Source organism: Mastigoproctus giganteus, chromosome 1, assembly GCF_048544385.1.
Source record: "Mastigoproctus giganteus isolate SK-2022 chromosome 1, ASM4854438v1, whole genome shotgun sequence".
In the NCBI taxonomy this organism is placed as follows: domain Eukaryota; kingdom Metazoa; phylum Arthropoda; class Arachnida; order Uropygi; family Thelyphonidae; genus Mastigoproctus; species Mastigoproctus giganteus.
The window spans coordinates 237,834,757-237,856,877 of record NC_143575.1 but is presented as its reverse complement, the minus strand read 5'-3'; the positions used below and the strand labels follow the sequence as shown (position 1 = coordinate 237,856,877).

At 35.7% G+C, this 22,121-nt stretch overlaps 1 protein-coding gene across 1 annotated transcript in view; it reads left to right on the top strand.

Annotated features, from left to right (window-relative positions):
* The window catches only part of Csp (Cysteine string protein), a 95,081-nt gene extending 74,563 nt beyond the window's left edge, over positions 1–20,518 (top strand). The window contains exons 5-6 of the mRNA XM_090385075.1: positions 2,011–2,142; positions 19,573–20,518. Coding sequence (XP_090241201.1) covers positions 2,011–2,142; positions 19,573–19,758 — 318 coding nt within the window. The 3' untranslated portion in view covers positions 19,759–20,518. The remainder of the gene's footprint in view (positions 1–2,010; positions 2,143–19,572) is intronic.
* The last annotated feature ends 1,603 nt before the right edge of the window (positions 20,519–22,121 follow it).

Sequence of the window (22,121 nt, the reverse complement as noted above, 5' to 3'; positions counted from 1 at the left end):
CGATATTCCCTGTCAGAGACTTGGCAATTTGGAATCTCCTCTCTTTGATCTTCTCTGGCTTAAAATCGCTCTATCTCATTGTGTCAAATTCATTAGTTGTCTCTACCGTTCTCCCAACTCCACTAATCACTTGGACCGCTCTTTGACTTCCTCTCTTTGCAACTTGACTTTCTCCAGTCCAACTTTCCTAACAGTGAGGTAATTTTCCTCGGTGATTTTAATATTCACAACTGCAGCTGGCTTCCGTTTTCTAGTCACACCGACCCAGCTGGTCGAGATGCTGAGGCTTTTGTAATTACTAATGACCTTGCACAGATTGTTCATTTACCTACAAGAATACTGGACAATCCTAATCATACAGCCAATACTTGATCTTTTTCTCACAAACAGCCCTTCTAAGTACACGGTCGGAGTGAAAGGTCCTTTAGGCACTTCAGATCACAACTTGGTGATTGTCTCTTCTCCAATGGAACCTTTATCTCATGGCTATTCCCAACCTTGTGTTGTTTGGCATTACAAGAATGAAAAATGGGATGACCTGTGAGACTTCTTTTCTTCTTTTCCTTGGTCAGATTACTGTTTCAAAACTTCTGATGTCAACGTTTGCTCAGATCATGTCAGTGAAATTATTCTTGCAGGAATGGAATCCTTTATCCCACACTCCACTTTAAAATCTTGTCCTTTATCTAAACCTTGGTTTTCCAATAAATGTGCTAAGGCTGTTCAAGAGAACGTTGCTTATCGTAATTGGCTTGTTTCTAATTCTCCAGTTTCATTTTCTGCCTACACCAAAGCTCGTTTCGTTTTAGTGTTTCGTTTGACCTTCTATCAACTACTTCTGTGTGTACCCAGAATGGCATTTGTTTCAACATAATGCATGGTGTTTTTTTCAAACTTCTATCACCGCTTCTTCTGGGTGAATACACCCAGAAGTAATTGTGATAGAAGTTTGAGATGTTTCATGGCGGGGCCTGAATTAGGAATATACCTCCTTGTATATCATTAGACACTTGAATCCCTGCCAACTTCCCTAGTTTTATGAGAACCTTGTGTATTAACCATGACACAGGAAGGCATGGCTCACATATTAATTGTAGTTATATGTAAGAGATATTTAAGATGATATTTACTTAAAAATGAACAAGTACTCTGTAAAAATATTCTATAGTACAGCATTAAAATTTAGACAAACTACTTTGAATATCATAAATTACAACTCTTGCTATCATAGATTAGGAAGATTATTCTTGTTAAAATTCCAACTTAGTAATAATTTCCATATGATATATATAAATGAATGAAAAATGCTGAATTTATTTAGGAAATTAAACATCTGCTAAATTTGGTATATTATCTAAGACATTGTGTCTTATTGATAAAGATAACCAGAGCTATAAATGTTCCAAATGTTTTCTTTTATTTATTTATTGGATTTTAAAGCCCATCATATTTCTTTGTGTACAAATTATAATAAATTCTATTTTATTTATTTTGTGTTTCCTGTTCCATCAGTCAATCGAGAACTTCTCACCTAATAAGAATTTACATTATACCCAATGTCTTGCATCTATTGAAATTTAATGCATTAAATTTAAAAATTCATTCATTGGGTTACTGTTGTCAAGTGTCAATTATACTTTAATTTCATTTGCATGTACTAGCATGGTTCCTTCCCTATCATACATATATCTTACCTTGTTATGATTTTAATGAAAAATACATGCTGCTTCCTTGCACTTATTTTTTAATATAGCAGTAAAGTTGTAAAGATAAATGTTTGGATTTATCCTACATTGTTTGCATCCTATATAATAAAAAGTGAATGTCAGTGAGTCAGTTACACTTTCCAGAAATTACTGACCAAAAATATATTACTGTTTTGTAAATGGGCTCTCAGTGAGAGACTTTTGCAGAGATTATTTATGATTAAATCTAATTTTAATCAGATTTAAATTTCAATTAAATAAAATTAAATATGATTTGAATAAAATGATTCTTTTGTTTCTTTAGGCACTTTTCATTTTCTGTGGCATTATTACTGGTTGCTACCTCTGTTGCTGCTTCTGTTGCTGTTGTAACTTCTGTTGTGGAAAGTGTAAGCCTCGACCTCCTGAAGATTCAGGAGATTACTGCAACTTAAAAGTATGACTCCTTTTGTATTACCTTTTCTGTTTATGTTTATTTGGTGAACTCATGTACACATACAGTGTTATGCAAATTTCAGACACAAGTTATTATGATTGTACTGCATTGTAATATTTTGTTTGGGGGTGGGGAGGAGAGAGAGAGAGAGAGAGAGAGAGAGAGAGAGAGAGGTGGACAAGGATTAAATGATACCATTTTAGTATTAACCATATAGTGCAAGGAAGCCACTGGCTGCCTCACTAGCCAAAAAAAAATAAATAATAAAAATAAGAAATAAAATAAGCAACCTATGTGTTTCCCTACTCATGTATGTAACTACCTAGCTGACCTTTGAATTTCTCAAGTTGTCAGCTTCGACTACCCCTGGAGGTAACTTATTCAGTAATTAGCAGCTCTTGTTGACTAAAAGAAGAAAATTTCCTGTAGCCTTGTTCAAATCTCTTTTCCTATAATTTGAACTTATAGCCTGTATTTCTGGAATCATTTATGACAGTAAAAATTTCACTTTCATTCATTTTACCTCCCCTCTCAGAGCCTTATAGACCTCAATCAGGTCCATCTGATATCTGGTTGCCAAGCTCTGTAACTCAATATTCAGAGTCCTTCCTCATACTGGTGCCTGTTTGCAGATCTCACCAAATAGGTTGGCCCCGGGTGCCAAGCGTTATTGTGATCGAGCGATTCTTTGAGCGATTTACAGAGCGTCTTCTCAGTGCGATAGATCTTGTTAATTTTCGAAAGTTTTCTTCCATTTAAGGTAACTTACCATTAACTTATTCTTACGATTTGTAAGTAAGTTTAAGAAAGGAAAACCACCTTTCTTTTCTTTTCCTTAAAACTAACAAACTAACTTACACTGCTTGGTCACTCTAGCGGCACTGCTCCTGCCTCCCCGTGTCGGGGCCGGTAACCTTGTCAGAAAAGGTTCTCTGCCAAGGGCTAAAAGGAGCTAACATGGATCACGAAGTCCGTAATCCATCTGTTGAGCCTCATGCCTCAACTTATTCAAGGACAGACCAAACCGACTTTGACACTTCCCATCCCAAGAAACAAAGAACAGAAGGATCCAAAAAGGAAACCACTGTTTCTTATTATACATTCTCAAACAAGTCAACAAGTAGGTGCACTTTCTCCATTTCTTATCCAGAAATGTCTCGAGAATGCTGCTGGGCCACCTAAAATGATGAAAAGACTCCGCTCTGGAGATCTACTTATAGAGACAATGAATAACAGGCACTCTGAAGCCCTGCAAAGAATTTCAAAATTCGCGAATTTTCCTGTCACAGTAACTCCACATTCCACCTTAAATTCATCCAAAGGAGTGCTGTCTGAATGGGACTTAATAAATGTTACCGAAGAGGAATTAGTCCAAGAGCTACAAGACCAAAAAGTTGTACAGGCAAAACGAATTAAAATCAAGAAAGACGGTGAATTAGTTCCCACTCGCAGTGTTATACTGACCTTTTCTACACCAATCCTTCCAGCTACAGTTAAGGTTGGATATCTGAACTGCCATATTCGACCTTATATCCCCAATCCTCTCAGGTGCTTCAAGTGCCAAAAATTTGGCCATGCTCAAACAGTGTGTAGAGTGGTTTCAGTGTGCTCCAACTGTGGATCTAAGGAACACACACAAACAGACTGCCCAACACAAACATTAGTATGTCCAAACTGTAATGGTAACCATCCAGCTTACTCGAAAATCTGTGAAACCTGGAAAGAAGATACAAAAGTACAAAATAGAAAACAAAGTGACTTACCAAGAAGCAAGGAAACAAGTTTTACTCTCAGTACCGAAACTCACATATGCAGCTGCAACACAAAAACACAAATCGGAAGGAACTCAAACTGAAGTGTCCATACCACCAGCTACATCCATTTCCGACTGGGCATGAGCTGCCCTAGCGAGTCCACTGGAGTCCCCTAAAGAACATGTAAAAGACCAAGCAAATAATACCCCAGTCACTGTACCACCAACTATTACTCCATCACACTCAGATACTGAGAGTAGGAGAAATATTAAACCTCAAAAGATTCTAACCGCAGATATGGAAATCGATGACAAAATTCAAAACAATGAAACAGTTTTAGGAATACATGCTGAAGAAGGCATGGATACTGCACGACCCACTTTCCCGAGAAAAGATAAAATAAAATTGGAACGCCATAAACAGATTGGATCTAAAAACAGTCAGAAACGCCTACTTCAAAAACTAAATAATGGATCGGTTGATTCAATGGAATTGTAGAGGCCTCCGTAGCAACATAGATGATATTCACGATTTGATAAATCAGCATCATCCAGTAGGCATCTGTCTACAAGAAACGAATCTTTCTCCGCAAGTGACACTTTCAGTTAAAAACTATACAATATTCAGGCATGACAGGATCTTTCCACATGGTGGTGTAGCTATACTGATTGATAGTAAAATCCTTTCCAGAAGTATACCCCTACAAACCACTTTAGAAGTTGTTGCAGTACGCCTTGCTCTTGGTAAAACGCTTACACTTGTATCAATATATATCTCACCAAATCAGAACTGCTCAATAACTGAACTAAATGACCTTATCCTACATCTACCCTCTCCATTCTGCCTGTTGGGCGATTTTAATGCGCATCACCAGTTATGGCGTCTCCGTAGCCAGGTGGGCAGGAGCGGCAGTGCGTAGTACACGCTTCTTGATTAGACTGGGGTTCGAGCCCGTGCCCACCAAATACGGAGGATGAGGAAAGGTCAGGGAATGACCACCGCATATCTCCGGAGCAATATGGCCTTAGTTGCTAATGCTCCTAAAAACCAAATATAACAATAACAATCACCAGTTATGGGGATCTTTGCAGACAGACAATCGGGGACGCACGATAGAGGCTTTTCTTGTAAAGAATAATTTCACTCTGCTTAACACAGGCTCCCACACCTATGTCCATTTTCCAACAGGCTCAACCTCTGCTATAGACCTGTCGATATGCTCACCCACATTATTTCCAGACTTCGATTGGAGAGTCTAAGAGAACCCATTAAATAGTGATCATTTTCCTATAATCTGTAAGCTCTGCACAAGGACAAACTTACCAGTAAGCAGTCGATCTGAATGGAAATTCTCAAAAGCTGACTGGAATAAATATGCATCTAGTATTACACTAGAGGATGATATTATCCAACATCACTCCATAGATAACGCCGTTAAACATATCACAGAACAAATGTTGACAGCTGCTGCTACTACCATTCCTCGAACTTCAAATAAAGGATTCACACACAAAAACTATTGGTGGAATTCAGCATGTAACACTGCTAAGAGAGAGAAGAACAAGGCGTGGAATCAGTTTCGAAAGAATCCAACCTCGAAAGAATCCAACCACTGCTAATCTCATTATATACAAGAAACTAAAAGCCCATGCCTGCTACACCCGGCAAAAAGCTAAAAAAGGAATCTTGGATTCGTTTTGCTTCATCTGTCACTAAAGACACAAGTGCAGGACTAATCTGGCGGAAAATAAGATGCCTTACTGGTAAGTTTCCATCAATTCCTTCCCCAATCATCGTCTATAAAGGACAGGAGATAACCCTTCCAGAGGATATTGCAAACATCCTCGTGGAATCTTTTGCTCACCATTCTGCCTCAACCGCATATGATCAAACTTTCCTAAAAGCCAAAACGATAACTGAAAAATATAAAATAAATTTTGGAACGAAATCAGTCCTCTCTTATAATAAACCACTAACCATGTATGAATTAGAAGAATCCTTAAAAAATTCAGCCAATAGTGCACCTGGTCCAGACGGCATATACTACCTAATGTTAAAGAATCTAAATGAGGGCACACGTTACTCTCTCTTAAAACTTTTCAATCGAATATTTGTTGCAAATTATTTTCCTATTTCCTGGAGACATTCTGTTGTTCTACCCATTCCAAAACCAGGAAAAGACCAATCAGACCCGCATAATTATAGACCAATCTCACTTACTAGCTGTCTGGGTAAGACTGGAAAAAATGGTACACAGTCGCCTCACCTGGTATCTTGAAACTCAAACTACTATGAACAACGATCAGTTTGGATTTCGTAAAAACAGGTCTACCCTAGATCTTATGATTAAGGCTGAGGCAAATGTGCGAAATGCATTCATAAAGAACGAACATTTGGTCATGGTGAGCTTAGATATAGAGAAAGCTTTTGAAACCACGTGGCATCATGGCATCCTTCGTGACTTACATGCCCTAGGACTAAGGCATGCATTAATTCAGAGCTTTCTCGAATATCGAACGTTTCAAGTTCATTTCCAAAGTTCACTCTCAAAAATCTGCATACAGGAGGAAGGAGTCCCACAAGGGTCAGTCCTCAGTGCCACACTCTTCGCAGTTAGAATACACACTCTAACAACAGCCATCCCAAATTCAGTAGAAACTTATCTTTATGCTGACGATCTCACTGTATCCAGTCACTCGCAAAATATGTTCTCCATTGAAAGGAAACTCCAACTCTCAATAAACAAAACACAATCATGGATGTTACAAAATGGCTACCAACTATCACCTCAGAAAACGTTTGCTATACACTTCTGTAAGAAACGAAAACTGCACTCTGATCCTGAATTGCGCCTGGGAAATCATGCTTTTCCAGTCAATGACAATATTAAATTCCTAGGTTTAATATTGGACAAGAAATTAAACTTCCTGAAACACATACAGCATGTACAAACTATTTGTTTAGAAAAAATGAATATCCTTAGAGTTCTTTCTGCAATATCCTGGGGAGCTGACCGATATTCCCTTCTTCACTTATATAAAACCATAATCCGATCCAGACTAGACTATGGTGCACCTGTATATGACTCAGCTAGAAAGTCAGCATTACAGTCCCTAAATACCATTTAACATAATGCACTTAGAATAGCTCTAGGTGCCTTCCGAACATCTCCAGTGCATAGTCTATATATTGACGCACGTGAACCTCCATTATCCTTAAGGAGACAGATGCTGTTTACGTACGCTGCAAAACTTAGGAGTATGCCCTCACATCCTATCTGTCCTTACCTCTTTAACCCGTCTTTCATAAATTTCTACAGGAATAAACCAAATGAAAATAAACCTGCTGGAATCAGATTGAAGTATGTTGCTCAGTATTGGAGTGTCCCACTCAACAATATCCACCAAGATACCGGAGAAATAGAACCTCCATGGTCCACTTTTAAAACTTTATGTGATGACTTTTTTTCGAAAATGGGGAAAACAGGCGCTGAACAATGAAAATATACAGCAGCTACATTTAGCTCATGCATCAGCAAACAAACACTATCTGCAAATATATACTGATGGATCCAAATCCGATACAGATGTGGGCACTGCAGTAATTCTTCCCACTTGTGCAATCTCTCAAAAAATTTTCCCAAGTTGCAGTATTTACACCGCTGAACTTCATGCAATAAAAATGGCTATTGAACACATCAAAAACAGGTCTAATGAAGAGATAATAATCTATACTGATTCCTTGAGTGCAGTAACCTCTTTACAACATAAATGTCCGAACTCTCACCCTATCCTGAAAGAAATCAGAGCAGAGTTAATTAATCTCACAGAGCATAACACAGACATAAGATTCTGCTGGATTCCCGGGCATGCTGGAATCCAGGGAAATGAAAAAGCAGATCAAGCAGAAAAAATCCAATCAACCCAGTGTCTTCACTTGCCTCGATTCCTTATATGGACTGTAAACTCATCATAAAACAGTTATGTATTAACCAATGGACATCAGTATGGCAGCAACAGACCCATAACAAACTTTTCCAAATAAAGCAAAAGCCACAATACTGGAAATCTAGTTCGCGATTAAACAGACGAGAAGAGGTTGTCCTTGCAAGGACATGCATTGGCCATTCCTATCTGACCCACCTCCATTTGTTGACAGGGGATGAACCTCCTCACTGTCGTCATTGTTCTGCCCTACTTACAGTGAAACCATTCTCCTCGAGTGTCCCTACAATCATGCTGCTCGACTAACAAATTTTAAATCGGTTTTAACTCAAAACAATTCATTAGAGATGAACCATATTCTCAGTGATGACGCAAATTTATCCGATTTATTTAATTTTTTAAAACAAATTCATTTATATGAACTTATCTGACATGAAAAAAAAAAAATATATATATATATATCATTTTCAGAATTACTGTGACAGGCACAATTTCGCCTTAGTTGCCCTTGTGCCAATAAACTTCCATTAAACCAACCAACCAAATAGGTTGCCCATTTTTGGACCCTTCCAAGAAGCTCAGTGTCTTTTTGTAAGTTCATCATACTTGGAACACAGTATTCCAAGTGCAGTTTTACAGTTGCTTTATGCAGTGGGATTATGAGTGAGATTCATTTTACTCTTCCCTCTCAGAGCCTCATAGACCTCAATCAGGTCCATCTGATATCTGATTGCCAAGTTCTGTAACTCACATATTTATATCCCTATCTCTACAAGCAAATGTTTGATAAATAATCAATAGGACATTGTGGGCCTTCTTTGCTGACTGTTTACACTGCTTAGAGAACTCCATGTCCACCTGTATTGTAATTCCCAAATTTCTTTCTTTCTCTACTGTTTTTAATTCCTTCCTCCACCCACCTGCCAAGTGTATAAATTATTTTGTGGTTGCTATTCCTCAAGTGTAAGACCTTGAATTTTGTTGCATTAAAATATAGCCACCACTTTTCTAACCATCCTTGAAGTCTATCCAAGTTATCCTGAAAGAGTGCTTTGCAGTGCTGATCATTAACCACTCTCAATTTTCACATCATCTACAAATTTTGACATCACAGCCTTTGTCACTGTTTGTCAGTGTATTTTATGAAAATCAGAAACTCCAGTAGTCCCAGAACTGATCCTTTGTGGACCTCATTTCTAACATTAGATAAATTGGAAGTGTAACTCTTAATCATAACCCTCTGCTTCCTGCTCTGCAGCCACCCTATGAGCTATCTTAAAACCTTACTGGTAATCCCATCATATTCCAGCTTATACAGTAACTGCTCAAGGGGGACTGAGTGAAGTGCCTTTCTAAAATCCACATAAACAATGTTTATATTATTTCCTACATCTAACTTATGCATAACTGTGTCAAAATAACTAATCAGGTTAGTTATACCTGATTTTTCCCTAACTAAATGGTGTGTATCCTTCAGAATTTTATTTCTATGTATAAGTCCCTGTATTGTACTCTTTATCATTGTATGGCGCCTCTGTAGCCAGGTGGGAAGGAGCAGCAGTGCGTAGCACACGCTTCTTGATTAGACCGGGGTTCGAGCCCGTCACCACCAAATACGGAGGGTGCGGAAAGGTCAGGGAATGACCACCGCATATTCCCGGAGCAATATAGCCTTAGTTGCTAATGCTCCTAAAAAAAACTAAATAACAACAATAACAATCTTTATCATTGTATTGCTTTCATAATTTTCCTACCACTGAGGCTAGACTGACTGACTGGTCTGGAGTTTCCCACTTCAGTCTTAGGTTCACCTTTATGTATTGATGATTCATTGGCACTTCTCCAATCCAGAGGATTGGGAAAATGCCACTATATATCACCCTTTGATCTATCATCAGTATATATCACCGTCTTTCTTGCTGCCTCCTTAAAAATTACTAAGTATATGCCATCAGTTCCAACAGCCTTACTTGCCTTTAGGCTAGAAAGTTTTCTGATAAACAGTTGCCCATAATTTCACTGTTGCTGATGTTGTACTACTTTACTCTACTCACACAGCCTCTTCTCACTATGAAGGGCCTTTCATCTGCAAAAGATCAATACACATACAGGAAGTCAGGATATATTTAGTTATATATAAATCAAGATCAACATATTGATTTAATATAAATACAAATAAACTAGTTGCTATACCTAAGAATGTTTTGTAATTTATTTTAACAGACAATAAAATGTCACTCAAGAAATTAAAATTCCAATTTTAGTGTTAAGGTGACAGAACCTATTCTGTGTGATTAGAGTTAATTTTGTCATTGCTTTTAAAAGTATTTTTCTTTTGCTGTAATGTGAGTGAGGTTATGATTCCCTGAAATACTGTTGTCTTAAAGAACAGAATCACTGGAAAGTCCCAGGACATCTCCAAAGCCCAGACTACTTGCCTTTCCCCACACATAATGCTAAGTCAACTGCATACATATCTATATCTAAATACAGTTAAGAAGTTCCTAGACTGGCTGCTTAGTGCAATGATCAGTTAAACAGCAGTTTTCCATTGTCAAAATTGCAAGCTTCAGTGTCCTCTGAACATACATAGAATTTGTGACTCTTTCAGTACGTATTTCATTTGTTTGTCTGTTTGAAACATGTTTATTTTATCATAATTTTGAGTGTGAAAATGCCAACTTGGAACATCCCACAAACATCAAATTTTTCTTTAGTGAAATCTGCTTTTGAAATGGAAATGGTATATCACATTTATGGAGAGGAATCTCCATCTCATACTACTGTGTTTGAATGCCATCATAGATGAAATGAGGGTAGAAAAAGTTTAGCAGACAATGACTTTGGAAGACCTTTAACTACTCATATGCCTGAAGAAATTGAAACGGATAGACAATTCATGAGCCAGAGCCACTTGTGATATTTAATAAACACGAGAAGGAGAGAAATGAACTGCAGTGGTCCACTAGCTATGAATGGCATACCTGTTGATGCTCCTGTTCTAATTGCTAACAAACTGAATAAATATTTTGAATCTACATTCACATATGAAGGAGTTAGGGATGGACATACCAGAAGTATACCAACTTACAGCAGGGAACTATAACTGAAGGAAAGTCAAAGAGAAATTGTTCAGATTAAACATAAATAAGGCACCTGGGGCAATGAAATATATCTGATTATATTAAATGAAGCGGCAAAACAGGCATGTAAACTTTTAGTCCTAATTATGACTAAATAAACTGAACTCATGTGCAATGTGATAATTGAGAGCACCCTTGATTCAGGACAGGTTCTGTATAGTTTGAAGATGTACATGTCTTCTCTATTCATACAGGGGTATCAAAGAGAGAAGTGAGTAATTATAGACCAGTAGGCTTGACTTCTGTTCCAGGAAAAATTATGGAGTTAGTGATCAAAGAAGTAATGCTGGATCATCTTGATAGGATTGCAGTTATACAGAAATCATAGCACAGAATCATTAAGGGAAGTTCTTGTGTGATCAATTTGATTGACTTTTGTGGCAACAGAAAAACAAAAAAAAAAATTTAACATATACTTAGATTTCAGCAAAGCTTTTGATACTGTTCTGCATGAAATAGGAGTAGTGTGACATTAGGGACAAGTGATTAGACACTGATTGAATGCTATGAATATAGAGATGGTTATATGGTGGAAGGCAGTGAGTGGTTGTTAATGGTAACTGCTCTTTGTGGACCACTGTTATAAGCAGAGACTCTCACAGTTCAGTGCTCTGCCCTTTATTGTATTCAATATTTATTAATGATATTGATGAAAATATATCAAGTTTAATGTCCAAGTTTGCAGGTGATATGAAGGTTGACAGTGTGGTTAATGACAGCAGTCATGGCATTATGCTGCAACAAACCTAAAAAAATTTTCTAGGTGGGCTGAGAAGTTGCAGACAGTTTAACATTGACAAATGAAAGGTACTGTATTCCCATATTAAAATACCAATTAGGTGGTACTACATTGATGTTAGTGGAGAAAGAAAATACCTGGTGGGGTAATTGAACACTGACATGAATTTTTCTGAGCAGTGTAGTCACACAGCTAGGACAGCTTATGGAGTACTGTCAGTGATATATACAGAAATTTTTTCAGCAGTTGCAAGAAAGTGTTGTCCCATTGTATAAGGCAATGAGTATGCTGCACCTTGAGTACTGAAAACATGTTTGGAAGCCACTAGATCCATTGGAACAGGCACAGAGAAGAGCAACGAGATTAGCCAAGGACACAAAAGGGTATTTTTACCATAAAAAACTTTTCTGCAATTTGTAGCATCTAGAAATTGGGCATCTGCGAGAAAATGTGATTGAGGTGTAAGGCCTTAAATTGAGTAAATTAAATGTGCATTGCATCCCAACCCTTTCTGGGATGATACACATAATTGGGCATAAATTTAAATTCTGGAAGGATGGTTGCAAGACAAGCTGCAATAAAAAAACTTCCTTCCTTGTTTCATTTGCCACTACTAATATTAACTTGCAGAAAGTTTAAATATTGCATGTGGTGCCTCACTTCAGATACATACTGATAATAGATGCCACCTGATAATCCATTATTCCTAGAATCAATCATCCCCCAGGACAAGCCTAAACTTGGTGTTTTTTCTGTTGCTCATTAACAGTGATGACTTGCACCTAATTCTCCACTATCAAAAAAAGTTTTGGCAAGCTGACTAAACATAATCCTGCTGTATTATTACATCCTGCTTACCTGTTTGACCTCTCACTGTGGTGTCCCTCCCCCCACCAAAAATGTACATTTACGAGCAAAAATGTACATTTATGTCCCTCCCCCACCACAGATGAACATTTATTTATTAGTGGGGAGGGACACCACAGTGAGAGGTCAAACAGGTAAGGGGGATGTAGTAATGCAGCTCTAGAGCCATTTGAGAGCTGCTATCAGAGTTGTACTTAGTTTCAAAAGGGCATTACTGCTCAAAGAAAGTACTTTGAAAGTGCCAAAGTACTATCCTAGTCTTAGTTGCATTTAATATGCGAGTGAACTTTTTGACTCGCTCTCTCTCTCTCTCTCTCTCTTTCTCGCTCTCTCTTTCTCGCTCTCTCTCTCTCTCTCGCGCTCTCTCTCTCTCGCGCTCTCGCTCTCTCTCTCTCTCTCGCTCTCTCTCTCTCGCTCTCTCTCTCTCGCTCTCTCTCTCTCGCTCTCTCTCTCTCTCTCTCTCTCTCTCTCTCTCTCTCTCTCTCTCTCTCTCTCTCTCTCTCTCTCTCTCTCTCTCTCTCTCTCTCACACACACACACACACACACACACACACTGTATGTGTGTACAGGGTAGGCTCAAAAAGTTCAAGGTTTGAATTTGTTAAAAAATATTTGAACAGTCGAATAAGAAAAACTTATTTTATTTTATAACTTAGTACATTTAAAATTTTTGTGGTAGGTGAAAGTTTGTTTTTATATGTTAATGGTAATTTTGCATCACTGTTTTTCTTAGAATGACTCTTCTGGAACAAAAATATAAAATTTTGCTCTTTGTTGTGCCCATTATCATTGAAGATGATGTAAGGTGTGTGAGATCTTTCACATCAACAAATGACAAACTTGTCTCCCATATAGAATTCGGGCCAGTTGTCAGATAAGGATTGAAGATGTAACCTTGCAGGGTTGGAATATATCACATAGTAATTTCCAGCCATCATATCTGATATTTTTGAAATGAAAAGATTATACAATTTCTTTGTTCCCAAGTTTTTAACAGCAGATTTGGTGGAAACAAGAGTTGAACTTTCAGAACTACTTGAATTTTGTGATAGCGATCCCTAATTTAGGAAAACAATAGTTATAGGAGATGAACTGTGGTGTTATTTAGACTACCCACAGACAAAATATCAGTGTTCTGAATGGAGATCTCCTGTGTCTCCAGAATGAAAAAAATAATTGGATTGACTGTTGTAAAGGTAAAGTTATGGTAGAATTATTTTTTTGACTATAAATGCATAATTCGTTGATTTTATACTAGGTCATAATGTTAAGACTGTGTACTTAGACATCAAAATTTTGAAGAAAATATATGAGAGTGCTACATCCTTTATTAGACTAGACAAAGACAGTAGCAAATTTAAAATCGAGAAAGGAGTTCGACAAGGAGACACAATATCTCCGAAGCTGTTTACTGCTGCCCTTGAGGAAGCTTTCAGAAGATTAGACTGGTCGCAGAAAGGAGTCAATGTGAACGGAGAGTACCTAAACCATTTACGATTTGCAGATGACATTGTGGTCATAAGCCACGATCCCAAAGAATTAGAGGAAAATCTTAATCAGTTATGCACAGTTAGTAAGGATTTTGGACTAAAGATGAATATGGCTAAAACAAAAGTAATGATGAACAAGTATGCCACGGAAAGGGAAATAATTATTGATGGAGCAGTAATTGAAAAGGTGGAGTCATATACTTATCTGGGACAAGTTATTAGCTGTAATAATGATAAATGGCTGGAAGTCAAGAGAAGGATAAATTTTGGATGGATAGCATTCAGGAAATATAGTCACATACTGAAGAGCAATATCCCAGTTTGTCTGAAACGTAAAATAATGAATCAATGTATACTCCCCACCATGACTTATGGAAGTGAAACTTGGGCACTCACCAAAAGAATGGAAGAGAAGCTAAGAACTACACAGCGAAGAATGGAACGAATTATATTGGGAATCAGACTGTTAGATAAGAAGAGAAACACATGGATTAGGCAGCAAACTCAAGTAAAGGACATTCTTATCAAAACTAAAGAACTAAAATGGTCTTGGGCAGGACACATAGCTCGAACATGACGACAGATGGACTAAGAAAATAACAGAATGGTACCCAAGAGGAGCTAGAAGAAAACCTGGAAGACAAAGGCGGAGATGGATAGATGAAATTCATGAGTTTTTGAGTAGTAAATGGATGGCCAGTGCTCAAAACAGAAGGAACTGGAAAGTTGCTGGAGAGGCCTTCATCCTGCAGTGGATTGAAAATGGCTGATGATGATGATGATGACTTAGACATCATTGAGGATTTGGGAGAGATGTAATCAGAAAAGAAATTTGATCTGTGGGCAAGGAAAAATTAAAAGTTACTTTGTTAAAAGTTGTGTGCATTATTAATTATTTGCCATATAGTGCAAGGAAGCCACAGGCTTTTGCTTCACTAACTAAAAAAAAAAGTAGATAAAAAAAAAATTTAGTCTAAACCTCTTCACCTGTAATTTCAGTTTATGGCTACTAGTTTTGGAATTCTTTATAACATTGGAAATTCTGGAAAAGCCATTCATTTTACCAACTCTCTCTCTCTCTTGGAGTCTTATAAGCCTCAATCAGCAGGTTCCCTCTAAAATGCCTGGTTGTTAAGCTCTGCAGCCCATATAATTGAAATCTTACCTCATACTGTCTACCTTGTGCCATTCTCACCATGCAAGTTGCCTGTCTTTGGACTCCAAGTTTTTTTTATCAGTATTATTAACTGTATTTCTGATATGTGTGTATCTTAATGTTGGTCTTTTCACCAATTGGAAAATTTTGTAAACACATTGGTCATGCTTATTGCTTTTAAAACATTGTCCATTGAATTTGTTTTTGAGCCCATATGGATAAAGTGATTTATACTTTAGAATGTTGAGGTTTTCTGTTTTAATTTTAATTTAGGCACTATATATATATATATATATATATATATATATATATATATATATATATATATATATATATATATATATATATAATGTGTAGACAAAAATGTTATTATCAGTGTATTAGGTAGGGGAGCTGAACTGTCAGGTGTAATTACCATGGAAGAATTGAGAGCACCTGTATGCCAAAAAACAAATTACCTGAAATAAAATGCAATTAACTTAAGCATAATTAATATAAGTACCTAAAGCTATGGGTCCCAGGACTTTAACTACTTCTTCATGGGGTCAGCAGTGAAAATCATAGGAGCCACTGCAATAAGCCAGGTCTCTGTACCTGTTATGATGTACACATTAAAGTACACGTATACATCATAGCCAACCCGACAGAGACCAAAAGGAAGAATTAAAGAATAAAAAATAAATAAAATTGCAGTGGCTCCTACGGTTTTTGCTGCCAACCCCATAAAGAAGTAGTTAAAGTCCAGGACCCACGGCTTTAGGTACTTACATTAATTATGCTTATGTTAATTGCATTTTATTTCAGGTAATTTGTTTTTTGGCATACAGGTGCTTTCAATTCTTCCATGGTAATTACACCTGACAATTCAGCTCCCCTGCCTAATACACTGATAATAACATTTTTATCTATATTTCATTATGGTTGCCGTTTTTTTCTACAATTTCTATAGTATCCCAGATCCATAATCCAGTTTAATATTTTTAATTTTTCATTTTTAATACCTTTCTTGTTTGCTAAGACTTTCAGTATTTCATTACATCTCATCTCATCTTTATCATTATTATATAAAATGTGTATAAATATATCCTTTATTTTTTAACTTTTCTATATTCTTTTTATTTCTCATGTTCATTAGTTTTATGAATGAGTAACAAAAAGCTATGCTCTTCTTTATTAACTTTTTCTCCTTCACAGAATTTATCATCCTTTATTTTGCTACTTTGTTTGTTCTTTACTTCCTTTTCTAGCTTTTATGTTTATCATGAATTTAATTACACATTAACAACAAAGTTATTTATGTTTCCTCTAGAATTTACTGATTCCTCTTGTTTTCTCTGCATGAAGTTGTTATATTCGTCTTTTTACTTTAGGCACTAATAATTTTCTATATTTTTAAATATATATTTGACTTTGGAAAGAGTGAGTTCTTTTTATTATTTTTTCGTTTATTTTTACTTATTCTATTTGATCCTATGTCGGGTAAATTATGAACTGCATGCTTGTTATTAATAGTATTTTCTTTCTTAAGTGTTTCCTTCCCTAACCGTGATTTATTTGTAATTCTATATTCAAAATCTAATTACTATTTACTTCATAATATTTGTCAGAAATAGAATTCTATGTATTGCCACATTTTCTTGCACTTTTGGTAGTTGACTCTTGATAACAACACCAAGGTTTGTGCATTATATTACAATATGTTATTATTTTCTTATTTCTAACCACTTCTTTTGTAGCTTTTTGATATATATATATATATATATATATATATATATATATATATATATATATATATATATATATATATATGATGTAATATAAAAGTTAGACAAGAGTAATAAAAATAAATAAATATAAAGCTATCATTAGAGGCAGCAAATGCAAATCCTCCACATGAAGCCTAATTATATCTGATAATTAAAATAAATCTGATATTTAAAATAAAAAAAAAAAAAAAAAAAAACATCAGCCAGTAGTACGGCAAAAAAGTAGAGCGAAAAACAACGTAAAATAATATAAAATAAACAAACAGGGAAGGGAAAGTAAGAGTAATAATAAGACAAAAAAGTAGTCGATAATCCCCTGTATAATTTAGTCATTAAACCCAATTAATAAAAACGATGTAATTTTAAATTAATGCCAATTATAAATAATTTAGCGGTTCCTCCCCAGAAGGTACCAGTTCCAAAAGACGTGAAATATCACCAAAAATGGGGGTTAAAGAAACTACAAAAAATTAAAATATCGAAATGATAGACTGACCATCATGCCCCATATCGACAGAGGACCACGAGGCCAATAATGGTCATGGAATCGCTGCATTTCAATCGTCATACAAACCATCGCAAAGGCGGAAATATCGAAGAACCATACCACCCTACCATTCTCCGATAGATCAACCAATGCAGAGGATTTGCATGGCGGTGGTCCTTATGCAGCGAGAAATAATCTATAGAACAGACAGCACTCTAGATCAGAGCCACACCACTGACATAATGTAAGCTTAACCAGCTTATATAATAGAAAGAAAAGAATAGATGGCGGCATAGGCGCTGCTTATTAGCATATCAACCCACTACTGCCACTAATTATATGATGTAATATAAAAGTTAGACAAGAGTAATAAAAATAAATAAATATAAAGCTATCATTAGAGGCAGCAAATGCAAATCCTCCACATGAAGCCTAATTATATCTGATAATTAAAATAAATCTGATATTTAAAATAAAATTAAAAAAAAAAAAAAAAACATCAGCCAGTAGTACGGCAAAAAAGTAGAGCGAAAAACAACGTAAAATTTCTTTAATCTAATAATCAGATCAAGAGTATTACTTCCTCTGGTTGCCTCCCGAACATGCTGCTGTAGAAAACAATCATCCAATAAATCCGCAAAAGCCTTGCTAGTGTGCGAGTGATCAACCCACAAGTTCCAGTCAATAGCTAGGAAATTAAAATTCCCCATTATAAGACAGTCTGATTTACTAGCCCACTTAATTTCTCTGTACAGTTGTACATTATACCCATCAGAGTCATTAGACCTATAGCACACTCCTACTCTCAATTTTGCTTTCCCGGTGCTTTTATCACACCAAACTGACTCAATACTGCATAGTCCACCCATGTCAACTGGCTCCACTTCCTTAGATTTCACGTGTTTCTTAACTAATAGCATAAACCCTCCTCCCTTCCTATCCTGTCTATCCTTTCTGTACACATTGTACTCCCCAATTCCAGTTCTTTGTCTATGTGACACCATGTCTGCGATATCCCAACAATGTCTGCCTTTGATGTTTTTGCCAACACCTCAAATTTATTTACTAAACTCCTAGCATTGGTGTATATGGAAGTATACAAGTACTTGGTCTTATTCTTAGCTACCCTAACACAGCAGTTTGGCACACTATGGCCATAGTTGCCGATGCGCCTAATAAATCCCGAAACAAACAAACCCTTACACAGCCCATGTATTTACTTGTTCCATGATGACTCCCAGCAGTCTCTGAAATCTCCCTCCCCCGCACCTTGTTTTCCAGGCTGCTGCTCATTCCAATAGAAGCAGTGCAAGAGTCACTTTCATCTCTGCCAGCAGCTCCTGTTAGTCTATTAGTCTGTGTATTCCCCCCCCCCAAGCTAGAAGTTTTCTGACATTATGAATAGTTTTATAAATGTAGAATGGAAAATAAATACAAAATTGTTTATTTATAATTCTGATAAGCAACACTGTCTTTACCTAGGTTCATACTAAGCTTGCAAAGATGAAAGGAAAAAAAAAAAAAACAACCCTTAAGCCACGATATTATCCAGGATATTCAAGACTGGTTTGAATATTATTCGAAACCAATCTTGAATTTGCAAGGGATAATGAATACTATGACACAACCTTTCCTACAGTTTTACACTAATCATATAGCAACCAGTCTCAGGCAGGGTGTGCAGTTTTTATCAGCTTGATCAGGTTTTATCAACTCATAAGCTGATTTTTGTAAAAAATCAGCTTTTAAGTTGATTTTTGAGTAAAAAATAACCCAGAATCTGATTTTCCTTGTCTTTTCTTAATTTTTTGCAAAAATTTAAATATGAAATGCATTTGTTACCTCAGTTGCATTTGCAGTAATCAAGTAAAGCAGCCAACCAGGAGTCAGTTCTCTTTCTTTTGATCTGCCCTGTATTTATGATCAATTTTACATGATGAATTTTTATTTTCAAGATTTATATTTGATAATGGTTTAAAATAAAAGACACTCTGAGCATTGTTGTACTTCAGTATTCAGAAAAATTCATATAATAAAAAATTATAATTCAGTAATTACTGTGTGCTTTGATTTTTGTCTTTAGGAAGAATACAGCAGTGAGGAAAGTAATCCTTCATCCCCAGTCAGATCTCAGCCACAGGGTTCTGAATCAGCTGCAATACCAATGCCTGCTGCAGGTGACCCTAATGTTACTGAGACCACAGGGCTTAATACTTCACAAAGAGTTACTTATATGACGGAGCACACTACACCTTTGCAAAATCAGTAATTTTTTTCCTCCAGTAATCCTAGCTTTCTCCCCCCCTCCAACATGTTTATTCTCTGACATCAAGAATTAATCATTGTTGGTGGAGATGGAAGGTAGTTCTAATTTCTTGCAGAGCAAGATGTTAAGAAAAGGTTGAAAAAGACATGACATTCTTCTATCTTCATAAAGTATGATTACCTAGTCCTTTGTATTTGCAAACTTCAGTTGCATTATTGTTCTTTTGAAGGGAGATTTCTAGACATGTTTCAGTATTGTGTGTGGGACTCAAGGAAATAGCTGTGTATTTGTATGGAATTGCAACTTTATTTGGAATGAGATTTTAGTTTCATTCTTATAGTGCTAAGTAGTTTATACTGATAATGTTTTAATTATAACTAGTTTAGAATTGTTAATTGTGGTAGTTATCTAGAGTTTTGCAAGCCGAAACAAAAATGTTCCAAAGTTTCCTTTGATTAGGGTTCAGAGGGTTTATTTTTATAATTGATATTTAATACTCAGGAGATTTTTTATTTGTTAGTCTCTCCTTTCCCCCTTTGTTTGGATATATTTTGTAAGGGTATAAAATGCCTTTTGTTGAAGGCCACAAAACTATCAAGTCTGTTTACCTCTTAAATGACTGCATAGGCCAAAACCTGTACCAAATGTAATAATATATTTCTGTTTATAATGAATATAATTTGGTACACTTAACTGAATTTCACAAAACAACCTTAACATTGGAAAATTATAATTGAATGTGGAATGAAGTTAAATTTCCTGTACTTTTTTATTCTGTAAATGCCCATTAAATACTATGTCACCTACACAGGTTTTCACCTAACTTTAATATTGGAATTATTAAAACAACAGTTGTTATAGATATTAGGATGGTAAATCATGTCTTAAAAAAAAAAAGATAATTTAATAATGTGTGTATGGCTATCTTGTGTAAAAGCAAAAATATGACAAGTAATAGAGATGAAGCACTTTGAATATGACTGATTATCTGGATCTAAAAAGAGAATAAATAGTTATATTATTTTAAAATAAAGGAAAATATATATTTTAACTCTGAGTTGTTTCATGACTATAATTTGAAAATGATAAGGCTAGAACTATTTTTTTAAAGAGGGAGTAAACAATTCTTTTTTTTTACCAATGTACTTTTTATTTATTTATATTTTTGTTAAATATAAAGGAATTTGAATTTAAATAATGCACTGGACTGCGCTTATTTTCATTGAATGTATTATAGCCAGATTTGGGTGTGTGCATAATTTTTTATATATATATATATCTAGTAGTCTTATTGATAACAAATACAATGCCATTCCATTTTTATTTTATTCTATTTTTTTGATTATATATCAGAGTCTTATAAGTTCATTACATTAGTTGTATAAAAATATTAGTTTTATTAATTCACATTATTGTAATCATAAGATGTGCTGTGAAATGAAACATGGAATTCTTGAACATTATTTATATAAACAATTTTTGTGCAGTAGTAGTACATACCATATACATTCTTTCATGAAATTTAGTAATAATTAGGGTTTGCTTTGCATTTATTTCTTATTTTTCTCACAAATTGAAGCACAGTGTTATCCGCATTGAAAGAGTAGATATCATAATGCAGTTACACATAACCAATGGCCTGCTGATGTTTTGTGGCCCTCTTTTGACAGCTACAGTTGTAAATGTGTTCAGTGGACTTTGAATTATATACAAATGCATGTATTGAATGATTCTATCGTATTTGTACATTAAAAATTAAATTATAGAAGCATTTAAAGTACTGTTAAACATAATGTGTCCTGTTTGTTAATTTTTTTTTTTTTTTTTTTTTTTTTTTTTTTTTTAGCCTAAGAGGTATTTAACACTGGGAGATGAATATGCTTTGCCCCCTGTTTTTTTTTTTTTTGTGCAATAATGTGTTTTTGTACAAGCTAGTTTTGCCTGTTTGCTGGCAGACAGGCAAACAAGCCTGTTACTGTTTTGCTGGTTGTCATGATGAAAAGATTGCCTTGTGTCTTGCTTGTTTACAGGATGAAAAGTTCAGAAGAAATCTGGGAGAAAAGTCCTACACTTCTGCTTGAAACCAATTAGCTAATACATGTATAGTAAGAATAGCCTCATAAATTCTTCTGGTTAGCAGTGAGATTTGAACCCAAATTTTTCCAAGTGGATGGCAAACAGCATATTCCACTATATACTGCCATGGAATTATATATTGTAAGTTTTTTCCAGTAAAGCACACCGGTCAGGGCAATTTGACACTGTGCCCCCCCCCCCATTCCGAAGAAAAGTTGCACTGCTGCTACTCTCTCTCTCTCTCTCTCTCTCTCTCTCTCTCTCTCTCTCTCTCTCTCTCTCTCTCTCTC